The sequence below is a fragment of the Solenopsis invicta genome, chromosome 4 (assembly GCF_016802725.1).
Source record: "Solenopsis invicta isolate M01_SB chromosome 4, UNIL_Sinv_3.0, whole genome shotgun sequence".
Classification (NCBI taxonomy): domain Eukaryota; kingdom Metazoa; phylum Arthropoda; class Insecta; order Hymenoptera; family Formicidae; genus Solenopsis; species Solenopsis invicta.
In genome coordinates this window covers 864,566-886,641 of record NC_052667.1, presented here as the reverse complement: position 1 = coordinate 886,641, position 22,076 = coordinate 864,566, and the positions used below count along the sequence as shown (strand labels likewise).

Genomic DNA, 22,076 nt, shown 5'->3' with positions numbered 1-22,076 from the left:
CTCGCATCGATAAAAATTTGCGAACGATAATCGAACAACGATTGAGATAATCGAAAAAAACGATACATGTAAATGATGCTTTCTTCTCGCCGATCTCATTTTGTTCCGAATATCTTCAGTAGATTAAAGGTATTCTCACATTACACTGAGAAAAAGATACTTAAACATTTATTTATAAGATAAAAATTTATTTCATTGAACTAAATTTTTATTTAAATACTATGAAATAAAATGTTATTATTAAAAAAGTAAACAAATTAATTAAAAAATGAGATATATCTCACAGAAATGTATATTTCGTCGTCACAGTTAAGTTTTTTTATAACTAATAAATAACAAAGAAAACGTCACAAGTAATATTTGTTTGCTAATATTTTGACATTTTTTATAAATTTAACTCTTTGTTTTATTCATACTTTATACAATTCAAATCTAAAAGTAAAAAAGTAAAAAAAGATAAATCATTAATTAATCATTTTTAATATTTTCAAGCTGTAGCAGTATTTCTTTTCAAAATATTATATTTTATTTATTGAATTTTATTAATTGTAACAGTTTTTATAGGATATATTACAATAAAATAAATACATTTATATAACATTAAACTAGCGCGCTGTACAATAGTACATTAATAACAGATTCGTTACGCAAATAGATTTTATCTGCTCTCAATCTACGTGTGTAATGTAACACAGCTGATTAATAACAAAAAGATCGCAATTGGTACAACGCTGTTTGGGTATATAGTCGTCTTAGTATCGATTTGGATCCGTGAGGAGAAATCCCTGGAGAGACGTGCAAGCATCGATTATTATTAGAAGCGACTGAAACGCGGTCGATCGACCGCGTTACGAATTAGCACATACAAACCCCATAACAATGATTCCGCAACACTCTCGTCCCCATTTTAATTCGTTTTTTTATGAAACAAAAATGTTTCGTTGTATTAAAAACAAAAACTTTATTTTTTATACTATTTATTGTACATCGAATAGAAAAACAAGCGCGTATTATGTTACTTCTTTAAAAAATTATCCTCGTAATAATGAATTAAGAAGTTAAAAAAATATCCTGCTAATTCCTAATTCAATTTTTTTTTTTAATTAATAAGGAAAAGATAAGGATGTATTTTCTTGAATGAAAGAAGAGCGTTAAAAGAAATTTGCGATTAAATATGTTTAATATACTTGTGCACAAGTATATTGACGTTTATCCCGCTTATCTCACGCTCTACAATTAGCGTAAAAGAGGACCTAATCGGGCAATGACTACATCAATTCAAATGTAGTCCAATTGAAAAATAGAAGAAGTTTCATCATCTTATGAAACTGATGTAATGTGCAAAAAATAAAATGAAGTATCACGATCAAGGGAGAAGATTTAAGGGAGAGATTCAGAGCAGCACGTCGAGGACGCTATCGATGTCGATGAGGAGGTAGAGAAGAGAAGAAGAAGAAGAAGAAGAAGAAGAAGAAACTGCGCTCGGGCATCGGGACGCGTTGTCGCTGGCATTGGTAGCAGTCTCGAGATAGCCGTCGGCTGGCTTCCTCACTGGCTCGGGCAATTTATTCGGGGATTCCTAGGTAGCCAAAGTGGCGAACGAGCGACTCGGCGACGTCGACAGGGATCGGCGAGGAAGATCATCTCGCATACGTAATTCAATTACTTTCCCCTTTACGTGCTAAAACCGATAATCCAAGGGTTAGTGAGTGAGAGCCGAGGTAGTCTCGAAGGTCCTGGAGGTCAGTGCATAGCTCTCTCCTCTTTCTCTCCCCCCGGGACAATTCTCTTCTTCTTCCTCCCCTGGTCGCGTTTCCCTTTCTGGCCGTTGTCTGTTCTTCTTTCTCTCGTTCGTCCCGTGTCAGCTCAGCTCGTTGGTGCTATTTTCGCGCGAGTGTGTTGTGCAAGTGTCGAACGTTAGCGTTAAGGTGCCGATTCCGACATAGAGCTCGTTCGATAGGTCAAGCCATCATTTTTCGCTTCATTCGTCAGGGGTATCATCGTCACTTTACCCCGTCCAACTCATCCCGGTCAGACATATAAATTCTGCTGTGAGCGATAAAGCGATTTATATGTGTTGTACGCAAGCACAAGAGAAGTAGATTGTTAAGCTGCGATTGTTCACATCATACTAGATTTTGTCTATATAATAATATAATTCTGTCGATATTCTGCCTATAATTCGAATTCGTCTGAATTGTAATCTTAGATCAATATCAAAAATCAAATCTGATGTATGATGTATTGGCAATGACATTACGATTTATCTTTGAGTGAGGAAAAGAGAATTAATCACAAAATAATGACGGGGAAATTGCAGCGAATGACACGTGAAATAGATGTCTCGATATTGACAATAGTAATTTTACGACGCATGGTTCATTCGTCGAGCTGTCTGATTCGTTTTAAATGACAGGTATAAAATACTGATATTCTGAGATGCGGAAGCATGACACGTCGCTTGTAACGAATCTCCCGACGATAGTCTTCCTGGTCGAGCCGTCGTGAAAACGTACAAGCGGATATTTCGCTTCAGCGAGACAGATACAGATTAATAAACGTGGTTAATTAGTTAAGGTCTGGAATTTGGTGTCGCCGTCAACTAAATGTCCTGTTCGTGTCAGTTCCAGTTTTCGAAATATCACACTTAAGTAACCGAACAGCTCGTTCTATTAAAACGACTTGTGTTTCATATTACATTTTTTGAAGCAAAGAGTCACCGTAACATAAATTCTTAATTAAGAATTGAGGCATACAAAAATTTTAAATTTTAATTTTAATATCATCTTGTAATGGCATTTATACAATCGATTCACTCCTGCTTGATAGAATTATGATGATTACGAGTTGATTATTTATTACGCAAATATATGTTTTGCAATTTTTTGTAATTACGTGATACGATACGTTACGTATAAATATTTCCAAAAATATTTTCGACTAAATCCCGAAGAAATTGTCAGAAATGCAAATTTTTCTCACGAGCAATGGAAAACAATGAAACGATCAAACGTGGTAAAGCATACAAGATGAAATTTTTGGCCAAATGAAATTCTGCATAGCTTTAGTCGTGCTCAAGGTGCTTCATAAAATAGCTGCGCTATTTTCCTGGCACGGTTTCCCAGAGTCAAGCATCCAGTGAATCAAACGTAGGAAGGCCAAGTTTTTAGTTTCGTGTAAACAGAGTCATACATATGCGCCAACATTCTAGGAATTTGCGCATAAATCTCCTTTAGCAAAATGCGTAAACCAAGTTTGGACGACAAAAGTTGGAAGCTGATATTATAATTAATTATCTTTACTGTACATCTTCAAGCAAATCAATTCATCAATATTTGTGAAGTTTTGAAAATCTTTCTTGGCTCATGTAAATTTTTTATGTCGATCAGTTAACGTCAAGAAAATTATAAATCGATTTCATCTGTTCCGCAAATATTTTTCCTGTTCTCTTAACAAATTACACAAACTTATTTTTTATTATTCGAGGATTTGAGCTATTTATCTTTCGTCTTTAATCTAAAACGACTGCAGAAGTAATCAAGTAAACTGCTAATCTTTGATCGCAACCCGCATTTGAGAAAGAGTTCTCTTCATACGACAGCTCTGGGGCCATGTGTTTAAGCCATGTGAAGTAGCAGATATATCGTCCACTAATGCAAAGCTAGTACGTTTTTATTACAGCAAAAACATTTAGAAACATCGAATTAACACATGTATTAATTTTATATTAATCTAAAACAAAATTTTATAATTTAATGTAAAAATCGTCAACGATAAAGAATACATATTTTAAAAATCGAAAATTGAAATTACATTGAAGTTGTAATCTGACGCACGTGTTGTAATTCTCTTCAAGGATGAATTACCTCGCGCATCGATCCCGCGATTCAGCGGCACCTCGGTAATGCGAAAATCGAATAGCGGAAGTGACCCGATTAACGAAGAAACAGATGAAAATGCGGCCAACACCGCGACGAGCCGACGGAGTCAGCCAATCGCGACGAACGGCTACGACTGTCCGCGTGTCGGAAATAGATTTCGGATCTCTCAAACCAAAGGTTGATCCACTGAAACGCTTACTTTAATCATTCGCGCATTACACACGACTTATCGTGGCTGGCTCTGGCCATTAGGTAATGAATTACGGCACTCGACGACAGAATCAAGGACTGTCGTAAACGCCGCGATTCTTCGTACCAAGGAAAAGAGAGGAATCTTCCCTGTCTTTTTCTTAAATATTTATATATGTCTTTAATACTCGTTTAGAATTTTGAGGATTGATTCTTGGAGCATTTATCAATATTTGGCCCTTGAAAAGAAAAAGCAATTAAAAGTGAAAAAAATTTGCGATGCTCCATTTCAAAATAAGCTTATGTTCTTTATTTCTTCATGCTACATTGCAACTTTGAAATAAATCAAGATGCTAACAGAACTATGATCTTTCTCAATGTTGAAAGATTTTATTTTACCTATAAATTATAGTCAATCTATAGTTGACTTTGAGTTGGCAACTATCGTAAATTTTGTTCTATTCTTCATTTTGAATGCAGATTTAAACAGATACTAGACAGCGATTGATGATAACTTTACAAGATTTCCGTAGATAAATTTGTTGTGTTTTCTCGGTTCTTTGATGTGGATAAGTTACCTACTGCTCGAAAGAAAGAAGTTTGACGAGTTTCTTAAAATTTATCTGTAGAACATTTCACAACAATGCGTTTATGGCTATAAGATGGCGGTGTAAAATGAATTTTTTAATGTAAAGATTTTATTAATATTCATATATAAATTTATATATAAATATGTATTTATATATACTCATATATAAATATTTATTAAAACAGCAAAGTATATACTTATATATTTGCTGTGTTCTATCTATTGATACCTTCAATTAACATGCAACAGAATTAATTTAATTTAATTTTTATAAAACAAAAATTATATCAGCCTTTACTTGTATATGTTTCAGAATAATAATGTAACATTGAACACGCAACAATGGCATTTACTTCGCGTACGAGTACTACGTCCAAAAGAAAAAAAGGTACATAATAAAAAATATATTTCATCTTTATACATGGTGTAAAAATTTTATTTTTCAATTATTTTCTTCAATTATTATTGAAGAAGCAAAACTAAGTAAATTTAATCTACCTAGTAATAAATTGAATCTAAATACATTATGCGCTGAAAATATAAATAAAACTTACTGCACTTGAATTCGACGTTATTAATACTCAAACTTAGAATTACGCCGCGATTATTAAAAATTTATAGTTTATTATTAAGTATTTAAATACTGATATTTCTCTTTACATAGTGTTTGTTGTATTATTCGTACAGAATTTTCGTTGGAGTCATCCCGTACCATCACTAGCGGAACGACAATTCAACGAGAAGTAACCCAAGTACATTTAACAGGCAGAGTGAGTACTGATTATAGCACCAATCTTTCAGAGAGATTTCTCACAAATATTTTATCTGAAAAAATGAGACATTTTAGAAAAGTTTCAAAATATCTTTGCAACGTTTCAAAGATGTCTTTGAAATAGCAAAATGTTTGCTATTCTTGGATTTGAAATCTTTTGCAGAAATATTACTGTTATTGAAAATATCTGACATACCCAAGTAGAAAATTTGCTCGAGTTTAAAAGCCCAATTTGAAAATTTACTGTATGTGAGATTTTAGAAACATTTCAATATTTTACGTCACAAGATTTTAGAAACATTTCTGTTGCAACACTTCATGTGATATTTTGCAGAATCCTTTCAAAAGTGTTGCAACAGAAAAAGATTGAAACCTTTCTGAAAGCTCTTTGCAACAATCGGTGTTGTATGAGCGCGTATTTTATTTTATATGTTTGAAACTGAAACAAACATTTATCACAGTGAGTAATATTACATTTGATGAATCTCTCTCATAAAATATACAAACAGTAGAGATGTTTGAATAACTGCCCAAACGACAATTAACAATACATACTCGTACGTCTCTACGTTAGCGCGCCGATCCTATCATCAGTGAAGCTATATTTTTACCCTGTATATATATATATACAGAAAATGTATATACACAGAAAATGTAGATTTATGTAAAATTTATATAATTTCCATTATTTTTCCATTATTTAACGTATCTTATATATGGAGATAGTTTTTGGAACGCATTTCATTAAATAATAAAAGGATAATATATGAAGATATAAACTTGGAACTTTTTGACGTGTTCCGTTTAGCGCGTGTGGTTGACACGTCCTTGACAACGGTAACATCTTTTTTGACACGTCGCGTCGATCCGATGAAAAAAACTGGGAACCATTGTGATCGAGAGACCAAAGACAGGGTACATGACAAAGGTAGATGGAATACCTGATTCGCTGCCAAAAGCCGCAGTCTACACACCGCCATTTCGAACACTCCCGCGATACGCGTGCATGTCTTTCGTCTTCGCGTGCTGTCCTCCCCTTTTCGCCCATCGCCTTTCTCTCGGCGGTCTTTTTAAGATCCTCTTTCTCGCGATGCACACAAGGGATGCGCTATATTGGCGCGTTTCATGTTTCCCGAAGTACTGTTTGGTTTTTACGATAATGCACCGAAATATCTGATCCGAAATATCTTCCAATCCTATCAGGTTTTAGTTTAGTTAATTATGTAACTTCTTCATGTTAAAATCTATATAATTATTGTCATATATATTGTCATCGTATGGGGCATGGGGCATTTATAGAAATCAATAGCGAAAAATAGTTTTTTAAAATTTAGGACTAGTGTTTTAATCCCTTAATCTTTTTGTCCATATAGACGCGTTTATTATTAATAATACATTTTACCTTATCGTATTAATGAGATATTTCTGAAAATGTCACAAATGAGGGATCAACTATTTTTAATGCAAACTGATGGGGACAAAGTCCGAAGGGTATACACGATTTATGTTTATACGCGAGGCAATTGCCCGGCGTTGGTGGTTGATTTTTATTCTCGATCTATTTTTGACCGTCTTTCACATCGTGCAGCTTCAACAACAGCCAGATGCATTTATCGGTCGTCAGTGAGTTACGAGCAATCGCGAATTCCGCCTACGAAATGCATACATCTGGCGCCTCGTCGTCATCATCCAAGAGGATCTTCCCAAATTTTCATTTCGAGGGAAAGAGCAGACAAGAATAAAAAAAAAAGCTAAATGTAATTTGTTTAAATCAAATTATCTACTTCATTAACTTCTACAATCGATGTTTAATTTTTGCAGTCAATTTTTAAATATCTTTAATCTTATCTCAATATTATCGAAAGAAATTCACTGTTATTACATTTCACACAAATAAATGATTTCTCTTTGCCGGAATTAAGTTCGAATTTTGCCAAAAATTATGATAGAATGCTCACTTACAAATCATTATTGACCTTGCATCGCTGATCGCAGTTCGCTCAGCTTTCTCGAAGAAGAAGCTAACAGTTGTCGTAAATCATCCCTAATGATCGAGGAACAAAACGTTGAAGTAGCTTCGGTCTATTAACTCGCGCGCGGAAAATTGCTCGCTCGGTCATAAAAATATGCAAGCACGTTTCGAATGCTCACGTGATTTTTCCTTCGTCTGCCAACGGACTGGCACCGAATGGACGTTTAAACGCCGTCGCTCATTCTCATCGTTTTTCATTGTAAAGCTTTATCGCACCCATCCCTCTGAACATTGCCAACAAAGCGTCCATGCACTTGTTTACGAGGGGCTTAACCATCCAGAGCAAACCGTCTCTTGCTCTTTTTAAACCAACACCGTGTCAAGAATTTTGCGATTTATTACTAGGACTTGCGCCCACCTCGTTGAAGATATCTAAAACTGGACTCCACTGGGTGCGCCATTATTATCCAGAAAATTATCGAGCAGTTATTCAAGATCACACCATTAAGTTTACAGCAAAAACATCGAAAATTCTCAAGTACATTATAAAAATATAAAAAAAGTAATTCTTTAAATGGCAAATATAATTATAGGCACATTATTAATTGTAATTCTGATAAAATATATATCTCATTAAAATTGCTTTGCAACTTGGAAATGGTGATAATCAATCATCTATGGGAAAACCCTTTCGCGACGCGAAAAATGTCCACGTGCGAACTTTCGAGCGCCGAAAGCTCGGTGTGGGCTATGCACGACTTCACGGAGATCCGGGTCCGTGTACTCCGTTCTAAAGATGTATTGGAGAAGTGTAAGAAGGGTAGGCTATTTCTGGTCGTGGGAGCCGAGAGAGAGACTCGCCGTGCAAACGGCTCTTAGCCACTTCGTACGCAGAGAGTAGTCTCGCTTTCGCCGCGTATCGCCGATACACACCTTTCGGGAGGACCGCATCTCGCGAAAAGCTGAACGATGTGACCGGTGTAGTGAGAATGAGACGTTTTATTCGGTGATCGGCATGAATGAAGACCTATATGGGCTACGGAAACTTCAATTAAAAATTGTATAAAAATAATGGAGAACGGTGGATCGATTGCTAGAACGAGAACCGAATAACATCGAATACATGTAACAGATGAAAAAGAACGATAAGAAGCAAAATAATTTTTTACTTTTAAAAACGAGATATAAGATAAATTAAATTTCTTTGAAAATCAATATTTAGATAGAAATTTGGAAAGAACTTTTTTGCGAAATAAATTATTGTCAAAGAGTTGAAAAAATGTTTTGTGCAAATACTAAAACTGAGTGATTAATTTTTTTTTTATAAAAATTTACATCTTTTAAATTAATTTTAAAGAAATATACTATTAAATTGTCTGAATAAACGTGCATACGCGAACTAACTGAAAAATCAAGACTGTGGTGACACATAACATGACGTGCAGGAAGTATTTCTTTTAGAACTATAAATATGAAAGATAAACTGTGAATATGTCTACAGGTGACGCGTGCGCAAGGTATTAAGCAATCGAAAGTAAAATGTCAAATGGTTAAATGCCCGTTCTGAGAATGCAGAGAATAAATAATGTTGAGCAGATGTAAGTTCAAACAGTAAGACAAATTTCTTTTCATAAGCAGGAAGATTCAAAAAATGCTTTAATCTTCTAAATCAATTATACTTGTATCAAGACTTGTAATAAGACTTGTATCAAGAAATATCGATGAATAATACAAAGTAAAATTACATATCTTGTTTAAGAAAAGAGAAAAAATCTTGAACAAAAAGTTATACTTAGAATCAAGACACGTATCGGTGAATCGAAAGAGATCGAAGTGAAATTCAACGGACGATATCGCGGCGGAGGCGAGACGACGATGTGTGCGAATGTTGAAGGTGCAAAGTTGCAATTTCCATCGTGTGGATGCCAAATTTCGAGCTGATGTTCATTTGTCTACGTCGCCGGTAAAACGATTTCGTGCGTGTGCGTAAACAGCGCAATTAGACGTTAATTCCTGAAGAAGGCGATAAAACCGACCTTTCTTCGCGCTTTCATTAACGCATTTCGAAGACCATTGGATTCGCATGATTCGTGAACTCGTTGCGACAATTCTGGACCTTAAAATCTCAGGAACTTAACATTTTGATTACATACGATCACTTTTTCTTCTATATTTTAAATTTGCAAAAAATTAATATTCTTAAATCACCGTCGTAGAGCCAAATTAAAAAAAATAATTTTGCAAAATCACATATTGAATACAGTCAAAAATAATCCATTATCTGTTTCTGTAATCGGTCTTAAAGCCTGCGATAACATTTTCAATTGTAAAAAATCACGAAGGGTCACTAATGACCTCATCGATTATCGAATAATTATTTTGGAAGGAGAAAATGTCCTTCTGTAGAATCACGGGTAAAAGTCGAGGTCTTCCTAGGCCAAATTATTTTCCACTTCTACCGCCTATAAGTCCAGCGGACGCAAAGCGATTCTGCCGCATTACTGGCAAATCATACGGCTTGCCGACCCATCATTACATTCCGGTGCTGTTGGGCGCGCACGCTCACGATAAATCGAAATGCAAGATCACGACGAACTCAGCAGGCCTCGGGCCTCATCACTATACCGCTGGTCTGATCGTCGGCGAGAAGAAGAGGCACGTGGTGCTCAAGGATTATCGCTACGTCTTCCCGATCCTGGAGGGCGAAGGCGAGCAACAGCGTGCTCTACGAGAGCTTCTGAATGCGAAGCAGACCCCGATTGAGGAAGTGGAAAAATTCGTGTACACGGTTGAGGAACGAAGATGCAGTCTCGTATTCCCGGCGAAATTGGAAGCCGCCGTCAGGGATGGAGACGTCAAGGACGTAATGCTTTCGAGAGATTGCGATACCGTTTTGTTACGGCTGAAGCAGGGCAAAAACGTGTCCGTGGATTTTAAGAACCTAGAGAATTTCGAGAATCTTTATGACGGTATGGGACCGCGAGAAGAGGTACTGAGGGAACGGGAAAAATTAGAGGCCGAGACTAGAAAACGAAAGAGAAAGAAGCAGACCGTATTGAATTACGCAAAAAAGTTCTTCGAGGAGAAGGAGAGAGTAGCCGATGAGGAAGAGTTCCAACGTACCAAGCAACTTAAACTAAGAAGTATCAAAGAAGAGATCAAGGAGGAAATAGTGGAAAATTGGAGGCATGTAAATGTGGAACAAGCGAGATTGATATCTTCCGACGTTGTGAATATGTCGAATATTCTCAAAGATTCATCAAAGCCGATATCCAACATATTAGACTGGAATTCATTGCAAAACAATGCGAAAAAATCAGCTGGTGTACCAATGATTGAAAAAATACCGACACCCGTAATGGCTGAGCCCCAAATCATAGATCAAGAACCAACGTTATACGCCAGTCCCATACCTGAGTCTGTAGGTGGTTTCGAAGCAATAGCGATCGCAAAGCCGTTGACGCCTTTAATCGTAAAGCCGGACGTTACGTTGCAAAGCGCAATTCGAAGTATCCCGCTGGATAATCTTGAAGGAAGCGCGAACGTGACAGAAAAGCTTCTGCAAGCTGGAGAACAAGCGCTAGAATGTTTGCCTAAGATGGAGGAAGTATCCGAACTAGTACGAAATCTGCCTACCGGTAAGAAGATCACGATGCATAATATTAAAGGTTTGAAGCTGGACATAAAATCGGCAGAGAGATTTGTCGCTGGTCAAACGGTGTATACACCTTCAGGCACTATTTTCGTGCCAGGTCAAACCTTGCAGACGCCTCAAGGTCTCACCTTTGTTCCTGGATTAACTCTTAATACGTCTGACGGTCCTATGTTAGTTCCTGGACAGATTGTTACTGTGAACGAGTCGGATGGAGCAAAAACACCGGTGTTTGTCGCTGGGCAAACTTTAACGACGGAGCGAGGTGAACATTTCGTGCAAGGCCAGACACTTCATATAAATGAAGGGAGCAAATTTGTTGAGGGTCAGACCGTTCTGACTGAGGAAGGACCAAAATTCGTAGCGGGTCAAGTGGTAGCAGATGGTACCTTCATCGCGGGTCAGACCGTGGTTACCCCGCACGGACTACGTTTTATGGCGGGCCAGACTGTTACGAATTATCACGGTGAGCCAGTCTTTGTGCCGGGACAAAATGTGCAGATCAACGGCAAGCACGAATTTGTACCGGGTCAATGCGTCGAATCACCAAACGGCGAATCTAAATTCGTTCCTGGACAGACATTGCTTACAGCCGAAGGTCCGCAGTTTGTTCCGGGTCAATACGTAACTACAAAGTCGAATGAGATGCACTTCGTCCCTGGCATTGCCAAAGAAACGCAAGATATCATGTCATTTATGCCAGGAATGACGCTAGACACTCCGAAAGGTCAGAAATTTATCGAAGGCCAAGTGCTAAAAACTCCGGAAGGTATAGTATTCTGTCCAGGACAAACCATCATTACCGAGAAGGGCTTCGAATTCATCGCAGCAAGTAAGTTCGACGAAGTAATCTTTCAAAACGCCGGTCCCGTCGGTATATCCGTAGATCCGAAGACTGCAAGTGTGGTATCTCTTCAGCAGCGCGAAGTCTTTGGCCACATGGTGCAAACAGAGAAGGGTATCGAGTTTTTCCCGGAGAACGCAAGAAATCTGCCAGAGGGTAGAAGAATCGTGCCCGGGCAATTAGTCACCGGTGACAAAGATGGGCCGCGTTTCGTACCGGGTGTCATGACTGAGGATGGCTTTTTACCAGGTCAGATAGTCACGACGGAGAAAGGAGAGGAATTTGTGCCTGGTCAAGTAATTGATACTAGCAGCGGACCGAAATTTGTGCCCGGCCAGATAGTGGAGACCCGAACTGGACCCAAGTTCGTACCTGGTCAAACGATAGATACACCGGAAGGACCACGTTTCGTACCCGGTCAAATCGTTGATACTAAAGTAGGGCCAACGTTCATCCCCGGTCAAGTGATCTATACCGAAGAAGAAGGATCTAGATTCGTGCCAGGACAAGTGGTGGACACGCCGGATGGACCCAGGTTTGTACCGGGTCGCGTAGTGGAGACTGGCGAAATGGGTGTGACATTTGTACCGGGTCAAATTGTGCAAACGGAAGAGGGACCTTGTTTCGTCGCTCCTGATCTTATTGATACGCCTGAGGGTGAGCTAGAGTTCTCTGTGCAGGGTTTCGAGGTTACTCCCGAGGAGCTACGACTGTTGCGGCCGCAGCATCTGCATTACAACCCTCGTTTTCGTCATCGCGGCGAAACCAGCATAGACGCTAAGATGTTGCATGAACTATCTGAGGCGGGATTATCTGTGGGGCGAAAAGTTGCAACAAATTTACCGACAGTGGATGTGGACGTGGATCCAAAGGCGGTAGCCTTAGAACAGGCCCTCGCCGTGACGACGACAAAGTTGGGTCTGCAAGGTAGTACAGCAGTGAAGCTGGCACAAGTTATGTCGACGATTACGCAATTAGCGAAAAATATTGTTTTGCAGCAGCAACAACAGCAACAGAATTCAGACACTGCAAATGCAATAACGTTAACAAATGGTAATCGATCGCCTATTGAAACTGAAGAAATAAAAACAAACAATAACAACAACGTCGAATCGCTTCAAAATATAGTAAGAACGGCGATCGCAGCAGCTGCCCTGTTGATATTGGATGATCAACAAGTAACATCAGATAACAGCAACTCTCAAGATTTCGTCTACTCCTCCATCAGTGAATCGTTTAATATGCTATTACATCAGAACGATCGAGATGTTGATAAATCGGTGAACGAGATCCTAAAAATTCTTTTAATTCCGCAAAATCGCAGTTCTCTTTGCCAAAGTGTATTGCTAGAATTGTTAGATAACAAGAACAATAAAGTAAACATACTCAAATCGACGGTGAGTCCTAGCCAACCGTTGCAAAGGGATGTCGTACTCGACAAGTTATCGATGGTTCTCGAGGAAGAACACGGCACCGACTTGATCGGATCAGCTTTTCGAACTGTCTCGAAGAATAATCCCGAGTTAGTGACGCTCGTTTTGGAGAACGTATCGCGGCACGTGGCGGACGTGGCGACTGAGAAAGAAGCTGCGGAAACGGTTTACAAGGCAATCGTCCAAGCGGTTCGAGAATCAAGCGAGATTCACGTAAAGGAATTACTGAACGCTGAAGGACCGGATGTTCGCGAGATGTTGCTTCAAGCAGTGGGTTTGGCGCGAGCTCTAGGGATGTCTGACACGGCGAACAGCCTGTTATCGGTGATCAGTGACAAAAGGTCTACTCGGGCATTGGCGAACGACCGGGTAACAATGGATGTACTGAGAAGACTGGCAATCATGAGGAAACTCGCAGAAGAACGACCACCTTTCATGAATGCTCTCGGACAGCTATGCAGTGATCCTGAATTAGCTAGAACGGATCCGCGATTAAGAACTCTCGTGAGAGAAAGCGCCGCGCTGATGATAGTACCCGAAGAGACTCCATTGCTGTCCTCAGCTGACGTTCCAACTTCCTTGCTGTGTGCCGATAACAGCCTGGCAATGGAAGAGTTCCTACTGAAAAGAAGCCACAAACGATCGGCCATCTTTATGATTTTGAAACAGGGTATGCAAGCGGTCGTGCCTAGAGAAGCCTCCAGGTCGGTGTTAACGGGAGAAGTCGCCTATACTGTTCTCGACGAGGATGGTATACATCATTTCGAACCGTTACACGTGTTTTCGGCGCTCAGACTAAATCGTCCAGCCACTCATCGGTTTTCCATGTACTGTTGTCCGGTAGCAAAAGAAGTGGACATTGATGGCGAGATAATGACCACTACCTTCACTGGCACAACTTCGATTGCGAGCAGTCTGGATAGCTCTGCTAATGGTAGTTCTAATAAACAAGAAAGCAATGGCACAGCAACGCTATCAAAGTCTGAACAGTCGACCGCTTTTTATTCGGTTAGCAGAGAGAATACGCCGAGTCTGAAGAGATTGAATGGCGCTAGGCAATGGAATAGCTTCGAACGGGTAAAGTATTAGAAAGATGAAGAACGAGCTGTAATTATGTACAAAATGTAATAAATATTTATTGATAATCCGTTTTTGTAATCAAAGCCAATAATATTTCACGTAAACTTGATGAAACATAATATATTTAGCTAAGGAAGTAATCTTTAACGCTAACTCTAACTTTGTAATATAATATTTAAAATTTTGATCTCTTTCTAACTGATTCTCTGGTTCCAAAACCTGTCTCTACTTTTCAATCAAGGCTAAAATAATTCAACTGTGTTTAGCAGTTTATGAAATAAACGCATTATCTCTATCTTTATTTCAAGGTGCACTTGAAAAAAGTCGGATATAGTTTTTCGCTTCTATTTATGCGATTGTATTTTGGTTACAGGGATCCTCGGAAAATTATGTCGTTGTGAAGGATTACGTAGCGGACACCGATGGATTCGCCGTGAACATCGGCGACATCGTCGAGGCCATCGAGCACGACGGTTCGGCAAAGTAAGCAATTTTTAGTTCAAGGATACAATTTTAAAATGAGAAAGAAAGAAGGTAGCGTCTCGATATATTGTCATCGCGCTAGCTTTCGTATCGTGCACGCGTACACGTGGGTGGCAAACGCTTCGTGCTGGATAAAATCCATCGCGCGATCTAAAGATAACCCGCACGACTCATCGTTCACATGCGCATCTCACGCAGAACGCGTCGACATACTCGCAATAACGATTGTCCAGATTGTTTATCATCGATATCCGAGATCTCGTACACGCGGAAGCAATAGTCAAGAGATCGAATCGCATTTATGGCCAACAGGTGCAACTCGTCTATTAACGCTGACGCTCCTCGCAAGAGTGAGCATGCCATGGATAATATCGGATCTCGTGAAGGCGACTACTGTTTGTACGCGTAACCGCGACCGCAATTACATACTTTCGCGTCTAACATCGAATCGCGCCGCGAGACTTCTCTGCCTGGAGGAAATCCAAAGACTTCGATAAAGCTAATCCGGATGTCGAACCGTGCGTGAGACGAAGATCATTGCCCCGCGGGTGTAAGACACGCTTGGGTTTCTGCTTGCACACCCGCCTGCGGTGTGCTATTTTTACGCTGCAGTGATTTTATTGGCGTTCGGCATGTGCCGTCTGACATATTACGTGAAATCTGTAAATACCTTGACAGACGGAAAATTCACGCAAAATTTACAGACTCATAAAGATCTCGCGGTAGTGCTCTTGGTTTTGCAAGAAAATTAACGTTTACGCGCTCACTCGTACAACGCGAGAATAATCCTGAAAAAATCTCGCGGAAACTACTCCTAAAGCGCGTGGAACTTTTGGAGTGAAGTAATATAACGACGGAAAAACCGAATGCTACGCCTTGCTGTAACACGTCATAAAATTAGCACAGCACATGGCTTTCAGCTCATCCGTAAAATTAACAAAATGGAACGGCATGTTGCTATAATCCACAAATGGCATCCTCATCCTCCTACCACAATGCTTGCAAGACATCCGCTTTAATCGCTTTGCACGTTAAAGACTCATTTATTGTCATACGGTTGACTCCGCTAGAAGACAAATAGAATAACTGTAATTGTTCAATAAAGAAATATAATGTGAGAAGTAAATCTCTTTTCTATAAACTCGTCACGTAAGCGGACGAGACTCTACAGCGGATGCTTCGCGTTGTCGTAGGAAAGCGAGGATGGACCCCGATCTGGAGGTCGAAGTTGGCGATATCTTGGACAATTCGGCCGCCAAACATAAGCTTTCGATTCGACCACGTCGAAATCACGCAGATCCACGAGCTCGAAGAAGTCCGAGCAGCGTCGACTCAGACTCGAGCCTTCAAAGGTAGGGCGTTAATTTATATTTCCACCTTGGAAAAATCATCTGATAACGAGACGGCTAGAATTGCGGACTTTTCGCGTCTTCTAATTTTACCGCTCAAAGCGCAAATTAGCTCTTCGACGTGCGATACTTCACTCTGGTCTCGTAACAAAGTCCCTTCAACTTAAAATAGAATAATGAAGGCTGTAATATTAAATTTTTACTCGGCAACACCTCACCACCGACTTCCTGTGCTGTAAAAGAACGTCGTCATCATTAAAAAGCCGTTGAACTTCGTCAGTCTCATATGACGCAAACGATGATGATTCAAGAAATACAAAGTTCAAAATGTTAATATAGACTTATTTTAACAAGTTAATGATGAAGTGTCGCAAGAAAAATTTAATCACAGAATTTCATTACAAATCAATATATTAAAATATGCTGTGTCAATTGTAGAAAATATTTGTATAGACAAACGTGGCAAAAACTGCTAAACTTTGTTGAAAATATAAAATAATAAATGACTTAATTTTAATTTACTTATAAAAATTACAAACTCAAGTTAAACCAAATGACAACCGTTTATGACGAATGATTTTATAAATCTCTTTGCTATTGTATCGTTCAACGGAATAGTCAGTCAAATTCCTGTAACACGTGCGCGTTTTGTAATCATTTAAATACGACAGACGAGGCAAAAGCGACCCGTTGTTATGCAGCCGCATTGAGAGCAAATTTGGACATGAATGGTTCCGAAATAAATTTAACGTTGCTAAATTATGACGACGCTAATGAAGATTAAGCATTTATAAACGTCTTGGGCAATAATATCTCGCGCGATCGTATCTCTTCGCATGATTGGCGGTAGTCCAGTGTCAGTAAAACTGATAGTGCACAACTTATTGCCAAAGAGAACCTTCGAATGTTGAAAAGGCCGTATTCATGAAATATTGCGGATGACAAAAACTCAACATGTTTACGATTTCAGAAGCCTATATCGTTAACTTGTTAATTCGATGTGCATCTGTTTTATTACTTTCATTAAAGCAATATTCGAATTTGTCAAACTGAGATAGTGCATTTTCTACAGCCATAAAAATAGAAACGTTACACGATAAAACTTTCATGTAGCAATTTCAACACGTTCGCCAACAGATTTTGCGTTCTGTGAATGGACGATGACTTCGATGACAAAATGGCACGATGCCTTAGTCATTCTGCATAAATATAACCGCATGACTCCCACGCTTTCAAATATCTATCTATATCATTCCTTTCGATAACATTCAATCTGATCTAATCTAGTTATTAGATGAATTTTGATTGCTTCCAATTATCGGAAAATATCGAGAACAAAATTTGTACGTTGAATATTTTCAAAAAATGATGAGTTTTAATAAGTTTTTAAAAATGTGTCAGTCGGATTATTAAAAATAATTAATAAATTTTTAATAAAGTATTTAAAAAATTTGTAGAATGTTGCAATCTTAGAAAAATATATATATATAAATATACAATGACAAATATTTTGTTTATAATATGCAAATGCCTAATAAGATTTATTACTTTACAGGATATACGTTCGTACAGCTGATGGAAAACAGGGATGGTTACCTTCGTCCATTTTAATGCAAACGGCACTTAGCGAAGAGACTTCATCAATGAGTCGACCAGAAGATTCTCATTATCGACGAGAGTACGTACCTAAAATTTTTGTAAACGTTTTCTATAATTTTTATTTTAATTCTTCAACTTTTTATATCGTCATTGTTAAAACGCCATTCAATTTTAATCTTGTATAACACATACTATTAAAAAATCAATTATATCTTAACAACAAGCTTCTTATACAATAAGTTTGAAAAAATTACAATACTTTTAATCTTCACAAATATTTTATACTAACAAATTAACAAATAAAAGTATTTTAACATTTGCTTTTCTTGCAGAGCTGTCGTGAAAGAGTTAATCGAAACGGAGGAAGAATTTGGTAGAGATATTCAGCTTGTCGTCGAACGTTATCTGAAGCCTCTCGACAATCCTGGTGTTCCGCGGGCCGTACGAGACAATAAAGAAGTTATATTCACTAATTTGAAGCAAATTGCTGATTTTCACAACACGTATGTATTTATGGCAACGTACATTGATAGGAAAACGCAAAAATGCACTACAACACTGTCAGACGAACATCATTGACATTCATTGTACCTGACACACTTCTATTTTTTTTAATTAATTTTTAATTCATCGAAGAAAATAAAAGATACTAGATGTACACGCTTATTTCTCAAATAATCGTACATTTTATCAAATAATATTTATAATTATATCTTTTTATAAATGCGGTATATTTAGAGAGAATATATAAATTATTCACATTATTATTGATCTAAATATTTTATGTTAATTACACAAATAATTATATTTTATTTGTTATTCACAATTGCGAATACATCGAAGAAACACATGCACACTCGAGTCATTTTTTAATTTAACATATATTTTGTTATTGATTTATCAATTAAATCATGAGAAGTTTTTACACGATCCTGTATTATACACAGTCACATTATATACGCATACCATTCTCCACACATTATTCTTTCACTTATAGCGGAATGTACGATGTACGAAGCGTAAGTTCATCGTCGAAGCGTATTTTGTGTGGTAGTGTGCTTCTTCGTATATGTGAACGTGCCCCAAAAATTAATCTATATCTATGTATATTATCGCTTTTTAAAAATTTCATTACAATATCCTACTTAACGTTAGACGTGATTTGACACGTAACAAATTAAATGTTAATAGAAAATATAAAACCATAATAGAGCTTGAAATAAATTTACAATATGTATTTCTCTCTAATCTCCACGAAAGAATATTATCATGTTATACTTATGACATTGATGTACGACATTAGTAGAAATTAATTTTGCACTGATTACATTACTAACTCGACCGATGTTGATTCATCAACTCTCATCGAAGTTGATCTTGTTGTTTTGATCTTAGATTAAATTAGATTCTAATTTCTTCACGAAACCCGCAGAACACGTTTTCACCTTCCGTATATCAGTGAATAATACTTATAACCAAAATGTGCCACTTTTTTTGGACTACCTTGCATTACGTATCGCTTCCAAGTGAAGCGTGTCGTATTCTGAAGATGACACAGACTTCCATTCCGTAGCATGTTAGGCGTGGTGTGACTTTGGCATGATAATTAATTCCGGCCTTACTTAGATCGTTCGGCAGGGTGTTGATCGAGGGCGTCAAGTATTATGCGGATCAACCACGTATGCTTGGCAGAACGTTCTTGAGACTGGTAAGTGCATATACGCATCGCCAGTCACTTTTGTATTCAAATTATTACATTAACGTTTACATTAAGTAAAATGATTCAGATTATATCTATAATTATTTTCTATTTGTATTTATAATTCTCCATGCCAGAATGCAAGATAAAATAGTGTAAAACGTTTCTTTGACATGTGAGAACTATGAAAATATTAACAATAAGTATAAAGCATAAAAAAGATTGACAGAAGTTTTTGTGGGCGAACTTACTCAGTGTTACGTAGCTAATGTTTGAACCGACTTGTTGATTACAATAATACACTATTCTATTCCAGGAGAGAGACTTTGACAAGCACGTGGCGTATTGTAGAGACGAGCCTGCTGCCCAGGAACTTCTTCAGACAAACGACGAAGTACGCGAATATTTTGAGGCAAGTTGTTTTCTATCATTATAATTGGAATAATTCTTACTAATTTGCGAATTACAGTGCTGTCACTCTTAGTTGACAATTAATTACTAAGCTTGAATTGGCAAAATAAAAATGCAAAATTAAGTTTCTAAATTAAATCAAATTAGTATCCATAACAAAATTAGAGCTTAAATACGCGAATCGTAACAAATTAATATTAATGATGTAAATATCAAGATTATGTAATGGCAAACTAATATGTTACTTTTTAGAAAAATATTCCAAGATATCTTGCATCAAAATCAAATATTAAAATAATAAAATAAAAAAATATACAAAAATATAATTATAAATTAAATACCAAAGACTGTATGTTAAAATGTATGTTTATATATATATATATATATATATATATATATATATATATATGTATATATATATATATTTTAAATTGTTTAGTTTATCTATTAATATCTTTTACAAGTTTTTAACAAGCATCAGCGTAACTGCTCTAAAATTTTCAAATGAATGACTTTTTATTTGTAATTTCAATGCGTCACGCACGTTACGAGCTTCCATTGGGATTCTATGTTCGATCTCCACGGCAGTATGGATTGGAGAAAATGATGTAATTATATAACATGCGGGGGATATATGCGGGCGTGTGTCCAGCCCTCAAAATAGCTAAGTTTATTCTTAACGGACGGAACATCTTTCGCTTCTCTTACCTACAACTGATAGTATTGAGATGCGTGCTATTTAAAAAAAATGCATTTTTTTATCAAAATTCTGGATATATTAGACAATATCGTATCTCGACATATTACATGCAACTGCAATATTATAGAAAAAAAAACATTTTCTATTGAAAGTATTTTGTTACAAATGCATTAAAAAAAAAATATCTCAAGACTTTAATAATTTGCAGGTTTTCTGAGATAAAAGTATTCTATGAGTTTATGTTATTCGTTAGAACGACCAAGAGATTTATCTTGTCTTCAATGAAACTCATATTCTTCCCTAAGAAATTATTTTAATCGAGAAAGACATTCCAGATTTTTTCATCTACGAATTCTTACGCGTCCTTTGTTTCCACGTGCTAGAGGGTGAATAGGTGGAAAGGGATTACTCGACTGCAGTTAAAAAAAAAAAAGAGGAGGAGAACGGACTGAGTGTATCGATGATTCGCGCAATCTTCGTGTTGTTTTCGCGCGTGGTCAGTCGCACACGAAATCGTTCGGTGTCTAAGTATAGCCGTTGCCGTATTGGTCTTCCGAGTGTGCCGCGGCGGCGGTTCTGAGCACCCGAAGATTCCTCCTCAGTGCCGCGGACCACTGACCACCACATCGTCCGTGTGTGAGAATCTCCGCGCGATCCACGGAATCTGATCAGGAGCCGGACTCCTGTGCGCAGTTCATCTGCGAGCAGCCACGCGACACCCTTCGCGACGAGCATACCTCGATTGAAAGCGATCTCAGGGTGGTACCTCCTCGTTCAAGGTGCGCGCCCGCCGATAGTAGCCCGCCGTAGTACGCGGTTCTGCGCTCTTCGTTCTCCAAACGTTCGCTCCGCTACCGAAAGTCGCGATGCGCTCACAATACGTCAGTCGCACGTCGTCGTCGTCATCCCAACGTGCGAACGCGGTGACCACGCGCTCTGCGGGGGTGACACACACCCGCATTTGTATGCAAAATCCAGTCGCACATCCAAAAATACATGTGTTCATGCCAGATCTTCCCGGTGTCGAATTACGGTGTCGGCAAATTCATTCGTTCTCGCGACGAAAGAACCACTTCAAATGAAATATCTCAATCTCGCTTAGTCCGAGAAAAAACGTGCTGTGATTTATCCTATTCTTTATTTCTAAACGCTTTAATTGTGAATCACACTTATTAAAGTAGATAGATACGAAAATATCAACGTTAGTGTATGTGAGAGAGAATTTCAAGTTTGATATTAAATTTATTCAAACTGTAAGTAGGAGAGCGAAACTTCAATCCGATAAATGCATAAGAATAAGAAGAAATTCTCAGGAATTTCGGTGAAAGAGAGCTAAGATTTAAATTTACTAAAATAATTTTAATTTTATGTAAAATGTTTCGTATGCAGAAATTTGTTCTAAATATTTGCATACCAGACGTAG

The 22,076-nt window shown here is 37.8% G+C and overlaps 1 protein-coding gene across 14 annotated transcripts in view; it reads left to right on the top strand.

Annotated features, from left to right (window-relative positions):
* Window positions 1-1,508: 1,508 nt before the first annotated feature.
* The window catches only part of LOC105195785 (obscurin), a 41,417-nt gene continuing 20,849 nt past the window's right edge, over window positions 1,509-22,076 (top strand). For 3 of the 14 annotated variants that reach the window (XM_039448658.1, XM_011161389.3, XM_011161388.3), the window contains exons 1-7: window positions 8,690-14,409; window positions 14,786-14,895; window positions 16,089-16,247; window positions 17,800-17,922; window positions 18,176-18,346; window positions 19,470-19,551; window positions 19,859-19,954. In XM_039448658.1, coding sequence (XP_039304592.1) covers window positions 9,796-14,409; window positions 14,786-14,895; window positions 16,089-16,247; window positions 17,800-17,922; window positions 18,176-18,346; window positions 19,470-19,551; window positions 19,859-19,954 — 5,355 coding nt within the window. In that variant the 5' untranslated portion in view covers window positions 8,690-9,795. Of the gene's footprint in view, window positions 1,654-4,972; window positions 5,048-5,346; window positions 5,430-8,283; window positions 8,529-8,689; window positions 14,410-14,785; window positions 14,896-16,088; window positions 16,248-17,799; window positions 17,923-18,175; window positions 18,347-19,469; window positions 19,552-19,858; window positions 19,955-22,076 lie in introns of those variants that run through there. The other 11 variants (XM_011161391.3, XM_011161390.3, XM_026135878.2 and 8 more) reach the window with 10 other exon arrangements.